The 21,822-nt window shown below is 40.9% G+C and overlaps 1 protein-coding gene across 8 annotated transcripts in view; it reads right to left on the reverse strand.

Annotated features, from left to right (window-relative positions):
* The window catches only part of SH3KBP1 (SH3 domain containing kinase binding protein 1), a 226,209-nt gene that overhangs the window by 76,446 nt on the left and 127,941 nt on the right, over positions 1 to 21,822 (reverse strand). For 7 of the 8 annotated variants that reach the window (XM_061364578.1, XM_061364576.1, XM_061364575.1 and 4 more), the window contains 2 exons: positions 20,918 to 20,992; positions 6,637 to 6,833 (listed from right to left, as the gene is read on the reverse strand). In XM_061364578.1, the coding sequence (XP_061220562.1) occupies positions 6,637 to 6,833; positions 20,918 to 20,992 (272 nt within the window). The remainder of the gene's footprint in view (positions 1 to 6,636; positions 6,834 to 20,917; positions 20,993 to 21,822) is intronic. The other variant, XM_061364577.1, reaches the window with a different exon arrangement.

The following is a 21,822-nucleotide window of genomic DNA, read 5'->3' on the forward strand; positions in this document are numbered from 1 at the left end:
AAGAGTTGAGCTTGTTCAGCCTGGAGAAGCGAAGGCTCAGGGAAAACCTTAAAGCAGCTTCCAGTACCTAAAGGGGGCCTACAAGAAGAGGGATTTTTTACACAGGCACATAGAGATAGCACAAGGGGAGATTTAGATTAGACATTAGGAAGAAATTTCTTACAGTGAGGGTGGTGAGACATCAGAGCTGGCTGACTAGAGAGGCTTGGATGCCCCATCCCTGGCAGTGTTCAAGGCCAGGCTGGATAGGGGTTTGAGCAACCTGGTCCAGTGGAAGGTGACTTTGGAACTAGATGGTCTTTAAGATCCCTTCCAACCCAAACCCTTCCATGATTCCATGAAAGTCCTGTGGCATGGACAACAACTAGCTTGCATTTTAAAGCCCAATAGGCGCTTTGTTAAAAATAAAAGCCTAAAAAAATGCCATGAGCAGCACAAACCACTGTGTGGGTAACCTTCACCAAAAACTGCTACTGCACACTGATGTGAAAGCTGAACCATGCCACCAATACCTGGACAACTCTGTTCAGGCAGCTTGAACATTTTACAAACCAAACTGAGAAAGCACAGATACTTAATAGGATAGCAGGGAAGGGCAGGAAGTATACAGGAGATCAGGACTTGATCTTCACTCATGTAGTGCAGTTAAGTGACTCAGCAGAGACTCATTGCTAGTCAAGGTTATTGAATTTGTTCCTCTCTTTAAGCTTAATTTTGCATTTCCCATTCCATTCCCTTGGTATCAAGTCCTACTTTGACTCAGCCACCCCAAAAGGGACATGCTGCTTTTGAATTGTCCCTCATTTCATAAGATGGCTATATTTCCACTACCCTCCCATCTTATTCCTGTGAATTAGCTGCTCCAGAAAGGGTGACAATCTTCCAAAGAATTTATTTATAATGTCTACACCGCTTCATATGCATCAGTCACCATTCGCAAACATGTGCTATTTTTTTGTGTAATGAAAAAAACACATTAAATCCTCTTTAGACACTCAACTCAAGGAATGGGAAGTTAAACCAGTGAAGGAGCAAGCCCCCACTGCCAGCAGCTTTGCTCTCACAACAACTGCAGAAAGGGTCAGGGTCCTTCCTCTGTAGCTTTTCTCACAAGATGGCACTGGAATAAATGGTTAGGGCAGGAATGTCAGACTCTGGCAGACAGCACCTTCAAAGCAAAACACAAACACTGCTTGAACAGTAGAGTGCTTCCCCCTGTTCCTACACAGAATCTGACATGCTGATGCTTGCCACGGCTGCTGCTGCCATCACTGGTGGCTGTCTCTGAATAAACGAATGCCAGAAACATGTGCTTTCAAGTGCAGAGTGCTACGCAACACTCGATATATCACATGCTCTCTGCCTTAGCAGGCATTTTTAGTAGTGTTTGTATTCAGTGCCAGGTGGTTTTGCTCACATCCACTTTTTCATTATCTCAGTATTTTGAACAGTGGCTTCAACAGTTCCGTTACAGCAGCAAGCACCTCCGAAGGCATCAGAGGAAAAGAGTAGCAGTGAGCCAGGCAACACAGAGGCAAGCGCACAATGATGTGTGCAGCCCCCCTACCCAGTGCTGGCCATGCACCATGGGTGCTGCTGGGCAGTGCTGACAGAGATTGGGCACATCATTAGCCAGGAGAAGCCTCCAACTTCCATCTCTCAAAAACGTTTTGAATGACAATTCAAAATTCAGGGGGAAAATTGTTTTCTACAAACAACCGGGCAGGAACTGACAGAACAGGTGTAGCAAAGATGTGACTGTCAGCACAACACATTTACCACGGTTTCGGGGTCCCTAGCTCACCAGCTTAAAATAGAAAGTCAGACCTTGCAGGCACTCAGAGTTTACAGATTTCTATCTTATTACAAAGGACAGGTAGACTTAATAATTGACACAAGCTTCTAGCCTTTATAGCTCTTGTGCCTACTTCCATTACTTCTTCTCCATTTCTTCTCCAATGCATACAAAATATATACAGAAATAATTTTTTCTGTCTAAAATCAATGTTTTGCAGTGAGAAGGATCCCTAAACATCAGTTAACTAGACCTTATATGTTGCTGGATCCAGAGCAATGAGCCTCCCCCCTTTATACTAAATCATTACAATGGCTGCAATATTCCCCAGTTTGATGGTTGAGTATATAATTTACATTAAGTTCTGGCAAACACTAACGTGACCTCATCAAAGGCTGTTAATGAAATGTAGCTCTGCTCAAATTCACCACCGTTAGCCAACTATGAAAGTCTTGCCTGAAGAAAACTACAAATAATACCTCAAATGGAAAATGTACAAAATACAATAGTCTCTTCTGAAGTAAGGGCAGTCTTCAGAAAGATAAAAATGGCTTTTCAAGACTATTTTATTTTATATTCACCAACTATGGTTGTTAGCATTTCCAGCTGAAGCCTCAATTCAGGGACCAAGCCAATACAGTTAACTCAGGAGGAATGTATCGGCTGAATTCATTTTCCTTTATTTTTTGAGGTTTATTTTTTAGATACAGGAGAGGAAAAAGTGATCACTTGTTAGAACAATGGAAGCATATACAGATCATATTGGAAGGAAGCACAGCCTAGAAACAGAGGTTTTAGATAAGCTACTACAAAATGAAAAAGGAAAAAAAAGAAATAAGCATAAACACCTGTTTAAATGTCATGAAGCTGCACGAGCAGGAAGACATGTGAAACAGGCATTTCTATTTGACCATGAAACTTGTGCTACTTTAAACAGTGTTACACTGAATTTTCTCAGGAGAGATAACATGCCTATACACATACTGTTTTCTTCTAAAAATTCATCTGTCGGCAAGCTATGTCTTCAGTCATATGCAGCACTGTAAATTAGATCACTTACACCTATCATTAATGGGAATTTGACAGAGCCAAGCCCCAGGAATTTGATTCTAGTTACACATGGCCAGGGGTTGATTGATCAATGCAGACAGGCAAAGAAAAGGACTACAGAGTGTATTTGATTCTTCTATTTTTTTAACAGAGCACAGCTCTAATGGCACTGCTCATATTAAACTCCTACAACTGCATCATTAATTTCCCCAGGATAATATGCTTCTGTGATTTTTGGAACAAAGAACAGCAAAGCAATGAATCCTGCATGCCAATAAAACCAACGGGGGTTCACACAATTCCTCAGCTTTGTCTTTAGTTAGAGAGTTTATTGATCACCTTAGAATACAAGGACCACTATATCCTCCACTGGTCTAACACTGGGAGCACATCAAACTGCCTGGTGATTTACAGGAGAGCTAATGACACCTGCTTCTGCTCAACTGGAATCAATCCTTTCTGCCCTCATACTCCTGCCAATATTTGTGTAAAAGCCTTCTTAACTTAATACCCAAATAATTCATATCACCTTTGCGTGAAATATGATCTAAACTTCTGATTCATAAAATTGAAAACACTTTAGCACACAAAGTGAGACCCTGTTGATTCTTCTGTAAATGGGACTGACATTTTCCACATTATCTTCTTATAAATATATCTTCTTATAAATAATCCCACATTATAAAGTTGTCCCAGTGATTTATTGATGCTTTACAAAAAACAATAGTTGTTAGAAAATATTTTAAATCAAAAAGGCAACAGAATTATTAGAGTAATATATAAAATGTTTCATCAATAACTGTATGAAGATGAAGCAAGTTTTAGGGTCTCCAAAATTCAGAGAGAATTCTGCCTCTTCAAAAGATTACAAGCTACTGAAAAACTGAGGCTACTTGTAAAGGAGAAAGGCATGCATCAGGGCAAAGATTCCTTTAAAAACTACATTGAGAAAAATCTGTACCCATTTGGCACTCTGCGTAATATATTGCAACACTTCTGATCCAGTGTACAGAGCTCTCAAACTAAATATGACCTTGCTTGGAACAGCAAAGTTAATGCAGGATCTCTCACTCTCAGACAGCATTAAATGGGAATATGGCAACTATGAGGGAAGGATTTCTTGCAAGCAGGAGAGAAGTATCTGGGAACATTAACGTTCTGCCATTATAAATGAATGCTGTGTCAATGAATCATGTCTTGGTGCTGTGAGTAGGAAAAGGCCACAGAGCTGAAAGCCTCTGAATGGCACTGCTCAAAGGTTAACCATCCTGACCCTAGACAGGAAAAAGCAACAACAGCAAAGAAGTGTTCCCTTTAGTTATCTCCAGACTTGAAACACAAATAATGAATTTTGTTTACAAAAATGAAGCCATTATTTACTAGCAACCATGCCAACTTCAGGAAAAATCTGAAGACATAGTCTGTGGGTAAAATGGAAAATTCTAGTTTTTTTTTAAACTCTGTATTCAATTTTTGGCTGAGTAGCAAAACTATTGACTTATACTGCACAAATATTTTGTTCTTAGTGAAAAACAAAGTTTAGACTTGCCATTATTATAAAGTGGAGTAGGACTTCCCGTCACGGAATGAAGGCTACTTTATCGGCACTTTGCAAACACTTCATATTAAAACAAGGGACTCCAGAGTTCAAGGGATACATAGTTTATTTTAATTAGCTCCCATTTACAAACACTACTGTAGCGATGGATAGAGTTACAGTAAACTTGCAGACACAAGAAATCCTTCATGTGGAAGGGACTTATACTTTGTAAATTGCAATTTTCCTCTATGAGACTCAAGAAAACTGAATTTTGTGCAATGCTTGAATTCTGGTCAATGCCTACATGTACATCACCTTACAAGTGAACACTTATGTTACACACCAGTTATAAAAAGAAGTTTAAGCACAGCCATGCGTGAGTTGAAGTCTGCCTGCTATCAGGTGCTTCCCATATACAAAGCGATTTTCCTTACACATGCCTTGCAAAGAAAGACTTGTAAGTACAAGATCGCAGGTAGCCATCAAACTGTAAAAACAAACATCCTCTGAAATGGTGTTAAAAATAACACAGACCCATTTATTAAACAAGTTCATGTTCTGGTAAAATTCTTTCTTATCATACTTATAAAACTTCCCCTAAAGCCCAGTCTCACCTTAACACTGGCAGGTTGTCAGAGTCACAAATAAACTGGGCTGCAGAAACACACCATGATAGCTCCATGCAATGCTAACTACACTGCTTTGTACCCCATTCCCTGAATCTGGCAGGAGGAAGGTTCATTATCTACCACTCAGTGAACATGACCAAGGCCTGACCTGTCCCTGTCTTGTATCCTGGGGAGGGATTCTTTGATGAGGTGTCACTGGAATACAGCTGAGATGTGCCTGTCCCTGCACAGTAACAAAGCTCCACACGTGAGTTAATAAGCCTACCCAGAAACAAGAGGCAAGGAGGGTACCATGCAGGTTTTGAAGAAGTCAGCAAGGGTCAAGGAGTAATACAATCTAGGTTTTTCCTTTATCACATTATCCCAGCTTTTCAGTATCCTCCTAGAGAATGCAAATTGTGATCTCCTGCAAGATACTAAGCAAATGTCCCTCAACATAACTAGCTTAAGAAGTTCCCACCATGCCTCTGCAGGATCTCCCCTCCTCCTTTTCCACCAAGATGCAGGGTGGGTGTGCAGGAAGGTGCTGTGCCAGGTCACTGCTGTGTGGGCCAAAATACATAATTCCTGTAGTGCCTGGTTCTATGGACAACTGGACAAATGCAACGCAAAAGGCAAGAAGCTGCCACACCAGGGAGCAGCTGCCCAGAAGTGCCTTAAAATCATTGTGGAGCCAAAGAAAATGCATCAGATAACAATGCCCTTAGCAGAACTCCAGGTTGAAGAAGCCTCCTAATGCTTCTCAGTGTATCAGTAACCCCATGCACATCTAACTGTTCACTTAAACAAATGATTTTACACATTTTTCTTAGTTGTTACTTCCTTAGGAAACAATACACTTTTCTGTTTGTTTCCCTAATGAACATACCTTAGTGATCAATCCCCCCGCCTTTTTTTCTCTTTTTAGTTTACCTCCTCCAGTTTATTAGAAACATCCCATTTGGCTTTCTAGTCTCTATTTCTAACATACTTAATGATAGGTTTTGGAGGCTTTAGAACAAAGAATAGAGATGGTCTGCTTCAACTTGGCAGAATGTTATACTTTTCCCCAGCTGTTAATCTCAAGACTTTCTTCTTATGTCACATAGAACAAACCTAGAAAAAATATACTTTATCTTTTACTAACTCCTTTAAACAAAGCTAGGTAATTTTGAAAGCACCCTTTAAATCAACAAGTCCAGTACCAAGCTGAGGTACTCCGGTATTTGCCAAAGCTGCTTTTTTTTTTTTTAAGCACAGTGCCAGTATCTCCCTCTTAGTTTAGATGAGAATTAGCAATTTTTTTTTTTTTTACCATAACGTGAGTGACTGAAAACCTGAAAAGCCTCTCGAGTCTTGTTCTCTAAAGTAATATTTTCTAAGGAAAAAAGGCCAATTAAACAGATGGAGATATGAACAGAGGAGTAAATCTCCAAGCACAGTAACAGTTCTTGCAGGCAGTTAACCTCACTGGAATTCACTTTCTGGTATGTGGCAAGGGGGAAAAAAAAAAAAAGCAGAATCTTGCCCTCAGAAAGATGAGGAAATCATGACCATAAAGCTTCAAGTTTTGGCCAGTGCAAGATTCAAAACTTCAGGATGAAAACTAAAACACCAAGAGAAAATTAAGAAAGGACACGTACCTTATCTACTGGGAGAAAGTCGTTTTCAACTTCTATTGACCTTGGTCGTAGCTTTATAGGTTTGTCTTTGAAGATATCTCCAAAGCCAACACCCTTGACCTTTTTGGGTTGGATTGTCGTGCCTCCATTGGCTCCTTCTGATTTTGTGCTGCAAGAGTCACCACCATCACTCTCAGAGCCTGCAGCATCTTTTAGGCCTATGAAATGGAGGGATGAAAGAAGGAATCTTAGGTGTGAAGCTCATTATTTTCAAAACAGATTGTGACTGGAAGATTCTCCCTCCCACCAACCTCTATAAAGGAAAATGAAACCAGAAGAAACAGGTAGAGAAGATGCTCTCTGTGCCACGTGCTCATTTTTGAGTTTAAAATATAACTTAATTTCACGCCATTGGTGTACCACTTAGAACTTACACCAATCCACAAAACATGCATCCTCCAGCATCAAAACTTCATGGCCATTCTCTGAGTACCAAGAAAATCCTTCTTCCTCAGACAAAAATTATTTGGAGGAGAACTCAAATGAAAGGGTTAAGTTCAGTTGTAGAGCAGCTATTGTATAAAGCCACTTCAAGCTAACAAGCAATCAGACCAGGCGCACTGTACCTTAAATCTGTGACTCATATCAAACCAATTATGGAATTAGCATCTAAAGCTACATTACCTAACTGAGAAATATAAAGCTGAAAGCTGGTCAAAGAAATTTGCAATCAAATAAGCTGCATAATGTGTTCCCTGCTGAAAATTAAATCTCTCTGCAGCATAGACAGCCTCATAAGCACCCATGCACACTATCCTCTAGGAATACGATAAATCAAAACTGACATTCTGATTTGCATTACCTCTTACAGTGAATAGGAAAATTTACCTGCACTTATCTGAAAATATCTGCTGTTTGAATAGCAGAGGCCACGTACATAATAATGGTGATGCTTCAGCCATTTTACAGAATGGTGCAGAATTAGGCCAAACAGTCACTGGCAGCAAAAGTGACCAGCTGGTTTGTTTCAAATGAAACAGTCCTCAGTTCATTTAAATTTTTTTTCCTAGGTTACATATTGACTTAATTATGTTTCCAGGAAACCCACAGCAATTGCTGTTACTACAGCACTAATTCTACCTAGTAATAGCAAACTCAAATCTTCACATTGCCTTCATAAGCATTTGTGGATCTTACAAGTCAAAGAAAGAAAAATCTCAAAGCAGCTTATCTTCTGAACTATTTTTATATCAGATCCACAAAATTATAGCAATGAATTTTCATCAGAAAAGGCTGCTAGCATAGATGATTCTTATTTAAAATCTAGACACCTAAAATCAAGTAGAGATTGTATACAAATCTCTTTGTCTTGTCCCTTTGTTAAATAATGTTACCCAAAAATTTCTGTATTTCTGACAAAAGAAATGATACTAAGGTGGACAAAGTCTACTGGATCCCTATAGAAGGCCTGCAGCTTAAGGAGCATGTGGGAAGTTTTATAAAAACTTCATAATGCCCCAGTTTTTACAATTCTCTGATGTAAAATTCTGATGTAGCAACAGAAACAGAATGAAACTGTTCCTGAGCTGAAAGCATCTGAATATAATTTCCAGCTTACACTAGAACAACCCTTCAAAACCAAACAGAGCAATTAAACTGAAGAAAAAGTATTTTGAAATCAATGAAAATCTTTATGGATACAATTTTAGTATTAACAGTTGAGTCTTTTGCTTTTGCCTCCTTGACTCAAGTGATACCTTTGGTTTTAACAGTCTTCATCCAAAAACTTTCTGCTGTGCTGGTGAGCAGTGACTTGTTTGGGGGGGACGAATCGCTGTCAAGCGATTGCTAGGGGAAATCCCGTGGGCTAGGCTGCTTGAAGGGAAAGGGGCCCAAGATAGTTGGTTGACGTTCAAGGACTGCTTTTTCTGAGCTCAAGATCGGAGCATCCCAACACGTAGGAAGTCAAGGAAGAGGGTCAGGAGACCTGCGTGGCTAAATAGGGAATTGCTGGGTATGCTCAAGTGGAAGAGGAGAGTTTACAGGTCATGGAAGGAAGGGCTGGCCACTTGGGAAGAATATAAGGCTGCTGCTAGAGGATGTAGGAAAGCTGCTAGGATGGCTAAGGCCTCCTTGGAATTAAAACTGGCGAGAGGGGTCAAGGACAGCAGAAAGAGCTTTTTCAAATACATGGCAGGTAAAACTAACACCAGAGGCAATGTAGGCCCGCTGATGAACGGGACGGGTGCCCTGGTGACAGAAGATACAGAGGTGGCAGAGTTACTGAATGACTTCTTTGTCTCTGTCTACTCTGCCGGAGGCAGTCCTGAAGAGCCCTGTACCGCTGAGACCTCGGATGAAGATAGGTCAACGGAGCGGTCTGCCTTAGTCGATGAGGAATGGGTTAAAGACCAGTTGAGCAATCTGGATATGCATAAATCCATGGGTCCAGATGGGATGCACCCGCGGGTGCTGAGGGAACTGGCTGAGGTCATTGCTAGACCGCTCTCCATCATCTTTACCAAGTCTTGGGAAACGGGAGAGGTGCCTGAGGACTGGAGGAAAGCAAATGTCACTCCTGTCTTCAAAAAGGGCAAGAAGGAGGAGCCGGGTAACTATAGACCGGTTAGCCTCACCTCCATTCCTGGGAAAGTGATGGAACACCTTATCCTTGGTGCCATCTTAAGGCATATCAAGGATAAGAGGGTTATGAGGGGCAGTCAACATGGCTTCACCAAGGGGAAGTCGTGCTTGACCAATCTCGTAGCCTTTTATGAGGAAATAACACGGTGGATGGATGATGGTAGAGCGGTGGATGTGGTCTACCTCGACTTCAGCAAAGCGTTTGACACGGTCTCCCACAGCATCCTTGCGGCTAAATTGAGGAAGTGTGGTCTGGATGATCGGGTAGTGAGGTGGACTGTGAACTGGCTGAAGGAGAGAAGCCAGAGAGTTGTAGTCTATGGGGCGGAGTCTAGTTGGAGGCCTGTATCTAGTGGAGTGCCTCAAGGGTCGGTACTGGGACCAGTATTATTTAATATATTCATCAACGATTTAGATGAGGGAATTGAGTGTACTATCAGCAAGTTTGCTGATGACACTAAGCTGGGAGGGGTGGCCGACACGCCAGAAGGCTGTGCTGCCATCCAGAGGGACCTGGACAGGCTGGAGAGCTGGGCGGGGAATAACTTGATGAAATATAACAAGGGAAAGTGTAGAGTCCTGCATCTGGGCAGGAACAACCCCAGGTTCCAGTATAGGCTGGGGAACGACCTGTTAGAGAGCAGTGTAGGGGAGAGGGACCTGGGGGTCCTGGTGGACGACAGGGTGACCATGAGCCGACACTGTGCCCTTGTGGCCAAGAAGGCCAATGGCATCCTGGGGTGTATTAGAAGGGGGGTGGTTAGTAGGTCAAGAGAGGTCCTCCTTCCCCTCTACTCTGCCCTGGTGAGACCTCATCTGGAATATTGTGTCCAGTTCTGGGCCCCTCAGTTTAAAAAGGACAGGGACCTGCTGGAGAGAGTCCAGCGCAGGGCAACTAAGATGATTAAGGGAGTGGAGCATCTCCCTTATGAGGAAAGACTGAGGGAGCTGGGTCTCTATAGTTTGGAGAAGAGGAGATTGAGGGGTGACCTTATTAGTGTATATAAATATATAAAGGGGGAGTGTCACGAGGATGGAGCCAGGCTCTTCTCAGTGGCAAACAATGAAAGGACAAGGGGTAATGGGTACAAATTGGAGCACAAGAGGTTCCACTTAAACCTGAGAAGAAACTTCTTCTCAGTGAGGGTGACGGAACACTGGAACAGGCTGCCCAGGGGGGTTGTGGAATCTCCTTCTTTGGAGACATTCAAAACCCGCCTGGACACGTTCCTGTGTAACCTTATCTAGGTGTTCCTGCTCCGGCAGGGGGATTGGACTAGATGATCTTTTGAGGTCCCTTCCAATCTCTAACATACTGTGATACTGTGATACCGTGAATTCTTGTCATCCTGGCAATTAATTGTTTAGAAACATGATTACCCAGTAAAAGATAGCAGCTTCTTCAAGGGCTATTTTAAGCTTCTCCAACGAACCAAATAAACCAATGTAAATCCTAAGGCCTACAGACACAACTTCAAGATCTAGGATGCAAAGGGCTCATCTGTTAAATTGGTTTCAAAACCAGGGTGCTGCTAGGAAATGAAATCAGGAATTATGTATCAAGCCAGGATATTTAGCAAAACTGTTAAGCAGAAAAATCATTATATGCTGCTCTCAGATCTTCTGTATCTGAAACATGAAAGGAGTGTAGGATTGGAATTAGAGAAAGTTCCCAATTAGAAACAAACAAAACGACTAAAGACTAATGAAAATGCTTACTCTGTCCTCCTCAGTGGCTGCCACATCTACCTATTGAACATTTACAGTGGTCTTTATGTCTTTACTTGGCCTTTTTATTTTTCCAAGAAGGGCCATGAGAAGAAACTTCAAATCTGGTTTCACTTGTTTATTACTGTAGTTAGAACGGTAGCATTCCCACCACCAGTGAAGTAAATTCTGTGTGCTGCTTTTTTTCCAGACCTCATGAAAGCAATAATCAGGAAATTCAAGCATTCAGTGCAATCCTCATCTGTGCTGTGGATGGCAGCAGGAGAGTGATTAAGTGTAGCGAAGCCATTCCACAGTGCAGAGGCACTCAAAAGTAAATTAAGTAAGCCAAGAAGGTATAAATCTCTTCAGGCAACACAGCAAAGGCACTGCCTCTTTCTTATTCCTACACCTTGTTGTGACTTAGGCAGTAACAGAAGAAGCTGCCAGTTCTGCAAAACTGGACCCTCCCCAGCTTTACAAAATATCAGTTACTAGGGCTCTGGCCAAGACAGACATTAGAACCAATTTTATTTACTACTTCTAAATGCAAAGAGAATGGTCACCAATCAACTATATGGACTTACTAATAATATTTCTCAGTTTAAAACATCCACACCTTGAACTCAAATCAGTTACCATTGTTTCTTTGCTGAACAAAAGATCTTGATATGGGAAAATCACCCTCTGGCAAAGGTTCCTCCTTTCATCCTTGCCAAAATCTCCTCAAACTACTCTGTGATGGAGGTAAAAAGCACTGCAGAAACTTTTCTCCACAAGTAATTGGATTTTTACTGATAGAGTCCATGACTGCTCTTAGTCTCTCCATGAAATGAACAGAAAAGCTATCTTTAAAACAAGGAATCAAAATAAGATTTTCTGCATCACTAATTGTGGGAGAAGAGGACCTAGACCTTGGCTAGTAGATGGAAGTTTATTATCAGAATTACTCATGAGTTCTCACATGGACTTCCAGATCTTTGAAGCCTTCATGAAGGCAGCTTAGAAACCTCAAGGGGCTTCAGTAAGAATTATGCTTTTGTTTCTGGGTCATCACTTGTTTTTCATTATTGCATCTTCATCTTTTATGACTATTCTTCTGTGATGAGACATCACACCTTGTATCAGAAACCCGACCTCAGGCTTACAACAGATTTCCCTAGCATCACCCATCTGTGCTTGATATAATCCAAACATAATTTGTCTTTATGCTGCCACAGAGCTTAGTCTCAGTACACAGCCCTCATAATGAAAGCAACATAGGATATAACTGCTGCTTTTTCTTTTTTTAATTACTTTTTAATTAGGACAGAATGGACTGAAGTGATGCCTGTCCAAATTAAACTGCTTTTGAGTGGCTGGATACAGAGGCCAGCCTTACAAAGCCCTTTCAAACCTAAAAGAATTCTTCCTGTCAACTGGGAAAATGACATAATTTATTACTTTTTGACTGACACAAACGGAGGAGCCCTCTGGACTTAAATAGGCAAGTAAAAGCTCTAGCTTTTCCAAGAGCTAGTCTGCTCCTGCCATAATCACTTCATGGCTGAGGGCAAGAAGCAAAGGTGACAGAAGAGCAGAACTATATGCAGTGGAAACTCAGAACAAATTAGATAAAATTAAGTCTGTATTAAAATTAAGAGACAATAATGCAGTACAAAATAGTCCCTAGGCCTGCCTACATAAGGCAGGGATGGCTGACAGCTGAAGTCAGAAAAATGACAGCTGAAGCAGAAAAATGTTTCTCTTCCAACCACCTCCTTTGTTTTGTTTGTTGTGTTTTTTTTTTTTTTTACTCCCTTCAGCTTTTCATGGCCTTTTTTTGCCAATACTGCAAACAGCTTAGTAGGAGAACAGAGCTGGTTGGATAGCTTCCCTAAAAGCGCAAGGATACAGCTGGGAACTAGGTAGGAACCTGAGCGACTCAGATTGTCAGATTATGAATTTTAAACACAAAATTTTCTTCAAGAAAAGCTGCAGTTAGCAGGGAGGTCAGGTTGCTAAATGGACATTAAAACCTGAAAAGTGTTTCAGTTGGCAGAGTGATCTGCTGCTGCTGCCCAATACACCCACCCAGTCTGAAACAGCTGTGGCAGATCCATGAACTTGAGCTCTAAGGTAAGGTCTGCAGCTCAGAAAACAGCTATCCTCAGAAGCACTGAGCACATCTTGCTTTTGTTTTAAGTCTAGTTATTTAATACTTCAAACATAGCCAGGATAGGGTAAAAGCTACAGTACTCAGGCCTCGGTTTTGTTGTTCGGTTTTGTTGGTTTTTTTTTTAACATCAACTTTTCTAGAATCAGTCTGTCAGCATTTGGAAAGCTGGCAAGCTGAGAACGTAACATCAACCAGGTGCTCACTAACGTGCCTGCTATCACACCGGTCACAATAAATAGTATGAAAATTTTTCAGATTCTTAAAATTTCTTTTGGAAGTAACATTTTTCATTTCTGGCTTTATCATCAAAGGCACCATTCTTCACCTAGATTTATTGATGCTGAACCACCTACAGCACCACAAGGTAGAGCTCAAATCTGAGCATTGGTTGCACTTTTTATAGTAAGCTCCTTGAAGTCTGAACAAGGGCAGCATAAGGAAAAAGAAACTAAAATTCCCAGGAGCTGACCATTCCCAACTTTTGGCTGGGACAAGATATGGAACTACTGACACACAGCTATTTTAAAACAGTCAGAGCTCTACGATGCTCAGTTGCTTCATGCTCCTTACAAAAGCAAGCTAATTTAGTATTCATGAAAATAAATGCTCACCACACTGTCTGAAGGAATTTCGCACTTCACACACAGTTTTTTCCTCTATGGGTATATAAGAGAGATTAGTTTTCTTGAGACATTTCAAACACACCACACTCCTGCTATGCCAGTTACAGGTCTTTTGAGAGCAACATTCTGAAATGTACCGAAACAGATTAGCTCAAACAGGGATTAGAAAGAGACCCACAGCATCAGACTTAATTCACCAACAGCCTAGAGCTGCACTGGCATCAAACCAAGATTCTAAATCAGAAAGATATTTAGGGATGATAAAGAGCTGTGTAAACTAAAGCTGTTAAAACAAAAATAAACAGTTGTGATAAAATTAACTCCATTCAAAGCAGGAAATAAATTGTTTCTAAAGAGTTTAAAATGGCAGGAAAACCAGGGAATACATTGTGAGGTTTACAGAGCTTTCTATTTTGAGCTGGTATTTAGTAATTCAATTTTTGTTCTTTATTCTGGATTATTCTCTCTGCAGACAATTTATGGCACTGGGCAAAAGACAAACCACTCTGACGATGTATAATCTTGCAAGTCGGGTTAAGGACAATAGAAAGGGCTTTTTCAAATACATAGCGGATAAAACTAACACAAGAGGCAATATAGGCCCACTGTTGAACAAGGTGGGTGCCCTGGAGACAGAGGATTTAAAGAAGGCATAGGTGCTGAATGCCTTCTTTGCCTCTGTCTTTACTCTTGCAGACTCTCCCTGGGGGACCCAGATTCCTGTAGCCCCAGAAGGAGTCAGGACAAAGGAGGAGTTTGCTTTGGTAGATGAGGATTGGGTTAGGAATCAGTTAAGCAATCTGGACATCTATAAAACGATGGGTCCGGATGGAATACACCTGTGGGTGCTGAGGGAGCTGGTGGAGGTCATTGCTCGGCCACTCTCCATCATCTTTGGTAAGTCATGGGATACAGGAGAGGTGCCTGAGGATTGGAGGATGGCAAGTGTCACACCAGTCTATAAGAAGGGCAAGGAGGAGGACCCGGGTAATTATAGACCGGTCAGCCTTACCTCCATCCCTGGAAAGGTGATGGAACAGCTTATTCTTGACACCATCTCTAGACATATCAAGGATGAGGGGGTCATTAAGAGCAGCCAACATGGTTTTACCAAGGGGAAGTCATGTTTGACCAACCTTATAGCCTTCTATGAGGAAGTAACTAGGTGGATGGATGATGGTAGAGCAGTAGATGTGGTTTTTCTTGATTTCAGTAAGGCATTTGATACTGTCTCCCACAGCATCCTCATAGATAAGCTAAGGAAGTGTGGGCTTGATGACCAGGTACTGAGGTGGATCAAAAACTGGTTGAAAGGAAGAAGGCAGAGAGTTGTAGTCAATGGGGCGGAATCTAGCTGGAGGTCTGTGACTAGTGGAGTCCCTCAGGGGTCGGTGCTGGGACCAGTGCTGTTTAATATTTTCATCAATGACCTGGATGAGGGAACTGAGTGTACCCTCAGCAAGTTCGCTGATGACACTAAACTGGAAGGAATGGCCGACACGCCAGAAGGCTGTGCTGCCATCCAGCGAGACCTGGACAGGCTGGAGAGATGGGCGGGGAGAAACTTGATGAAATTCTACAAGGGCAAGTGTAGAGTCTTGCATCTGGGGAAGAACAACCCCATGTACCAGTACAAGTGGGGAACTGACCTGATGGAAAGTAGTGAAGGGGAAAGGGACCTGGGAGTCCTGGTGGATAGGAGGATGAACATGAGCCAGCAATGTGCCTTTGTGGCCAAGAAGGCTAATGGCATCCTAGGGTGCATTAGAAAGGGTGTGGTTAGTAGGTCAAGAGAGGTTCTCCTCCCCCTCTACTCTGCCTTGGTGAGGCCGCATCTGGAATACTGTGTCCAGTTCTGGGCCCCTCAGTTCAAGGGAATTGCTTGAAAGAGTCCAGCGCAGAGCCACAAAGATGATTAAGGGAGTGGAACACCTCCCTTATGAGGAGAGGCTGAGGGAGCTGGGTCTCTTTAGCCTGGAGAAGAGGAGACTGTGGGGTGACCTCATCAATGTTTACAAATATGTAAAGGGTGAGTGTCAGGATGATGGAGCTAGGTTTTCTTCAGTGATGTCCAGTGATAGGACAAGGGGCAATGGGTGTAAACTGGAGCACAGGAGGTTTCATGTGAACATCAGGAAAAACTTCTTTACTGTGAAAGTGACAGAGCACTGGAACAGGTTACACAGGGGGGTTGTGGAGTCTCCTACATTAGAGATATTCAAGGCCCGCCTGGACAAATTCCTGTGTGATGTACTCTAGGTTACCCTGCTCTTGCAGAGGGGTTGGACTAGATGATCTTTTGAGGTCCCTTCCAACCCTTGGGATTCTGTGATGCTCTGGCCCTCTAAGCTGTTCAGAGACACACACCTGAGACAGTGCAAAGGACCTCTTGATTTGGTCTGGCAGCCAGAGAGAAACACTGTCAACTGTGTTTAATAGAACAAAGAACTGTGTAAATGAAGCTTATTGGGACGTTTTCCTTTTAAGGAAAGTCTTTTTGCCTTTCCTTATGTTGCTTTTCCACAAGGGAAGCAAAGGAAACATGCCCTTCCTTCTATTTAGAGAATGACAGGGTGGAACACCAGAATGACTGATCTGAATGACAAAGAAGGTGAAATTAGACACAGTAATTGCAGTAGATGAGACAGGAACTGTCCTTTTTCCTTTTCCTCACATACTGGTGAAGACAAAACAAATACCCACAACCCATCAAGTGTTTATCTTGAGCTTGCTTTTTTACCAAAATATGAAGCCATCCCCAACAACATTCCACAGTGTTATAAAAAAAATCAAAACCAGAAAAGGAAGTTTGTTTTTAAATATTACTGCAGAACAAAGCCATGCTGATTCTTCATAGTTTAAAGGTTAATAAATTCAGGCTTTCAGAAAACAAATTTATGCTTCTTTACCAAGAGTGGTTATATATGTACAAATGGCTGAGGCAGACTATTTCAATATTAGTCATTATTTGTTATTCTCAGTTATATTCCTTGAAGAAATGTAACCATATAATCTAAACATTTTGTCATTTCCTTTCAACATGTTCATTTTACTTAGCACAACAGTCCTTGCGACATAAGAAACAGCCTCAAGATTTTTACATATGCACAAGAAATCATGCAGGGAAAAGGGAAGCAGTATCCAGCACCACACAGCGGCATGCATGAAGGGCAACACAGCACAAGCATCCCCTACAGCATGAACACAGAACCATCAATACTAAAATTGGTGGCTTCACCTTATCCCCAGCCATTTCCCCGAATACTGTGAGAGCGAATAGAAACAAACATTCATTCAGGAGCTCTACAACTGTACCATCGTCACCTTCATTCTGGAACTATTTTTTCACCACCCTTGTTCTCACCAAGCACAGGAACAGATTACTACACATGAAAGGATGGGTAAGCAACCAAAAGGATTTTTTACCTGCTACTCACATAAAACAGGTCTTGGTGAGACTCACAGAAAACCACTTGGTAACTGGAGTCCAAATCAATGGAAAGATTTAACGTGTTTCACCCCACTCAACATAACTCTTCCAGCCACCACCCCCAGCCCCTTGCCATTTGTACGTCTGTTCTTCAGAAAACAGGATGCTTATTTTAATCATAAAAATTCCCCTCACCTAATTTTATAATTGTTCTTTCTCAAACATTAATTTTTCATTGTAGCAACTGTGTACTTAATAGATGTTCTTCTTTGTAAGCATATTATATGAAGTTCACGTGAAATAAAAATATTGCAACTGTCCCCTCTTCAGAACTGTTAAACATCCACATTTGGGTTTCTCACTTCACTCACATTCACTCACTCTCAAACGAGGTTAGTAATGTCATAAATACAACAACCATATTGATTTCTGGGAACTCTTTTCAGCCACACTTCCTCAAGGATTAGGGAGAGGGTTAAAAAAAAAAAAAGAAAAAAAAAGGTGGTGAAACAATACAAGACACAATTAAGGTTACTCACGAATATTTCTGTTTCAACGATCCTGTCTCATCTTCTTCCATTATATCTAATATCTATTACTGACAGCATTGTGGATCCACATATAAGGAAAGAGAGGCAAATATTTGTCAAATCAAGCATTTTATATGCCCTGATCCTCAGTTATAGCATCTTTGAAGAAAGTGGAGGAAGAAAGAGGGATTAAACCAGTAAAAATAAAAATATTAGAAATCCAAGAAGAACTTTTTTGTGGAGGTACAGGAAAGTTGCAGGATGAGAAAAGAGAAGGCTGTGATCAATAAACGACAAGTAATTAGTTTTTTGTTTGCTACAGCATACGCAGTAGCAAAGATTTTTTGACAGCAGGTGCATGAGCAGAATGCCAGAGGAGCTGGAATTACCACTGAGCGGAGCCTGGCAGATCTAATGACCGAAAAAGCCATGTCAGTGTATGAAGGCAAGGCTGAGTGTTTATGCAGGAGACAGTCTTGCATATTTCAGTGGAAGGTATCTCTAGAAGCAGCTACACTAATTCAACAGCATTTAGCTATTGCAGGCCTTGGTTAAGTAAGAGAATGTCTTTTAAAGACAGCAGTTGAAAATGGATTTCAAAACAAAATTATTTAGCACTAGGCATATGTTTATAAAGTAAAAGCTCTAAGCTTGCTACAAAAATTGAGCAATGCTACATGCAATGTGATACAGGTGAATCCAAGCACCCTTTGAGCATAACTAATCTAAAGCTATGAACTGATTGGAGCTTGATTTATGAAGAAACCAGAAAGCTGAAATTAGAGCAGCTGTGGGTTGTTCTAAACAGACATCCCTATGCGAAAACAACTCAGTGGAATGTCTCCAAATTATTTTCATTGGAGTCCTAAGCACATGGTTATTTGTCTAAAAATAAGGACTACAGATCAGATATGAAATGGAAGTAGCTGGCCACACCTTGAGTAGGCCTGCCTGGGAAGAACATGAGGATGCAGGAAGTCAGCTGCCAATAGATGGAACAGGAAGAATAACGAACCCACTTTCTTGTATGTTAGTTTAGAAGATAACATCTCTGATAGTATCAACAATGCCAACCTTCATTTTATTTAAAACTTTCCCGGGTGACCTGATTTTGCAAACCACGGAGTTCAGTCCCAGTTCCAACGCGGTAGGCAACAAATAAGCACAAATGTAGCTGGACATGTAGCCTTCTGAGATGTAGTTTTACAGAGAAAGCAAAATACCTTTGCAGCATGAAAAAACATGCAAATCTCAACCAAGTGCCAAGGGAGATAGTATTAATCAAGACAGCATTTGTCAACTTTAAAAAAAAAAAAGTTTAGATGGGTAGTTTGCTCAGAGAAACATGCAACCATCTACTCTGGCTTAAGCTGTTTTCTTGCAGCTTGTTATCAAGCATACAGGTAGATACCCATCCAATCCTATACTCTATGAAATTAGTTTGATAAAATCTATTTTCTGTGGCGTGGCACAACCACATACCAGTATTATTAACAAGGAGAACTAAATGCAGAGCTCTAGCACAACCTAAAGGTAACAGAATTCTTCCTGACTTCACTTAGGCTCACCCAAAATGACTGGAGAAAAGGGGGAAAAGCCATTTAACTCTTAACGAAAAATGGGCTGGACACGAAGACCAGGTTTCCGGAAAATTTTTAAGTGATGTTAGGGCAACACTGCCCATCAGGATTAATGTGAAATTAAAGGTTCCACAGGCAGACCTTACATCTGATTTGAAGCTACATCCTGAAGCCAGAACTCAAGCACCCTGGAGATTTACTTCATAAATACTTATTACACTTATCGGATTAGGTGGATTTGAGGACATGATGGTCCATGAACTCTGCAAGAAGCATGGAATTTGAGTGATGCATAAGCAGCCATGAAGTCTATAAGAGGAGAAGGAGCAGAATAATGTGAAGACCACTAGTCACATGATTTGCTCCAAGCAGAGCAAGAGCTTGGTTGGAAGCTTGAGAAGAGCCACAGAAAAGAGAAGAATCTGGGAGATAACTCTCAATGAGGAAATCCTCAGAGCTGCACACATTCACACAGATTTCTATTTTAAAAATCAGCTTGAGGTTGGTTGTTTGGGTTTGTTTGTTTTTTTTAAAGGTGTAAATGCAATTTTCAGAATAAAAACTACTACAACTGCTTCATCCTTTGCTGTGAACATACATAAGACAGAAGTCCTCAGAGGTAGGACAGCAAAAATGCCCACCCAGAAAGGAGGAAGAAGGGCGGCACAGCTTGGATCTTCTCAGGAGAAAGCTGTCTGGGATGAAAGCAGATGCCAAAGTTAGCGCAACATCCTGTTCACCGGAGGACAGGACTGAACACTTTGTATTTAGTCACACTGAATATGACTCAGTAGGATCTCTTTCTGCTGCATTCCTCAATGAGGAAACAGGTGGTAAGACAGATTTCTGTCTTCCTTGCTTTGTCTGTCTTTCAACTTACACAACCATCCTGTCTACTTCTGTATTAACACAGTAGTAAAAGCATATGAAAAGCAGCATGTTCCCTGCTTCCAAAATGCAAAAGGCAAAACCCTGACCATGAAATGAAAGTAGCTTTATAACTTTTTCCCTCCTTGGCAGAAAAAATGCATTAGCCAAAATGCTGTGAGTAATAGCTGTCAAAATCAGAATGCCAAACGAAGAGCATGCAGTAAATAAAAATCAAAACCAAAACCCAACAAAACAACACAAAACTAAGCAAAACCACCAAAATAACCTCAACCAAACCACCCCTAATAAAACAATACCCACAATGTTCTTTAAGCAAAGTGAAGCATATTTTATGAACAGCAACTGCAGTGGGGTCTTTATTTTTAGAGCAGAAGGACTTCAAAGATTTGTGGCTTTTAATCTACAGTCTTCATGTTTCAGATGGCAAAAAATGATGGGACTAAATTGTCTTAGTGTCAATCTATAGCTGAGATCCAAACATCAACTTAATTCATAATTAACTGTGGGCTTACACACTTATATTATGTGGACATGTAACATACACATGCACAGAAGTAACGGGTGCATTCTCATCGCATTAAGGCAGTTCATCAGCAGCAAACTGACTTAAGCTTACAGACAGATATATGCATGTAGAGTAGCCATAAGTGAGTAGCAGTGGCACATTTTTTTACAAGTGTAAATAAATCAAACAAGTACAGAGGACTAAAGCCATTGCTTGTTGATTTTGAAACACTCACTGTTATAACGTCTGTAGCTGTCAATCTTTGCCGGTGCCACTCTGTACAGAATTGTCCCTTGAAAGGCAGATTTTCCTGACAGCAAGCAAGAGAAGACAAAAAAAAAAAAAAAAGGAAAAAAAGGAGAAGGGGCAGGGTGGGGGTGAAGAGATCGAATGATGGTAAAAAGAAGGGAAAGGAAGAGGTTTTAATCTGTATTTTCAGTCACTAACATTTTTAAAGTCTCATTAGCAAAACAACGAGAATATTAACAAAATATCTGATTGTACATGAAGTTAAAATATTCTTACTACATGTATGTCAGATAAAAGAATCTCATGATTTTGCTAAAGCTGTTTTATGCAATGTCCAACAGAATGCATTTTTCTTAGGTTTTGTCTGTTGTCCATCAGGTTCTGAGACTTGCAAATGAAATTGTCTTACTCAGACTGCTTACAGAGTGCAGGAGAAGCTTGAAAAAAATTATTGCTGCAATGATGTACTCACAGTGACTCAACACTCTTGATGCGGATGTAGTGCACTTGAACAAGCACAGCTGACATCTAAACAGGGCAATGAAATACTCACATTTCTTTAATATACAAGGATCCTGTGAGCATCAGAAAGACTGCATCTTTCCAAGATGACTTATTGGAAGTGTTTTGGACAAGGGAACTGGTCTTAAACAATACTTAGTTGAAGGATAGGACACTAAAACCTGAATAAATCAGTTTTTCAGCAAATAGCTTAATCAGGTGTTTGACTTGGTACACCTTAACAAAATCGAAATAGTAAGTTGAAAAATGAAACAGTAAAAAAAACAAACAAACAAAAAAAAAACCAAAAAAAACAACCCCAAATTGTACTTCCCACCTCAGATCTTTAAGATATCATTTTTATTATCAAGACCATTAATTTCTTGGGTT

Source organism: Neopsephotus bourkii, unplaced genomic scaffold (genome assembly GCF_033783945.1).
Source record: "Neopsephotus bourkii isolate Nb327-2 ecotype Australia unplaced genomic scaffold, CSIRO-AGI_Nbou_v1 NB_1234, whole genome shotgun sequence".
NCBI classification, from domain to species: Eukaryota; Metazoa; Chordata; class Aves; order Psittaciformes; family Psittacidae; genus Neopsephotus; species Neopsephotus bourkii.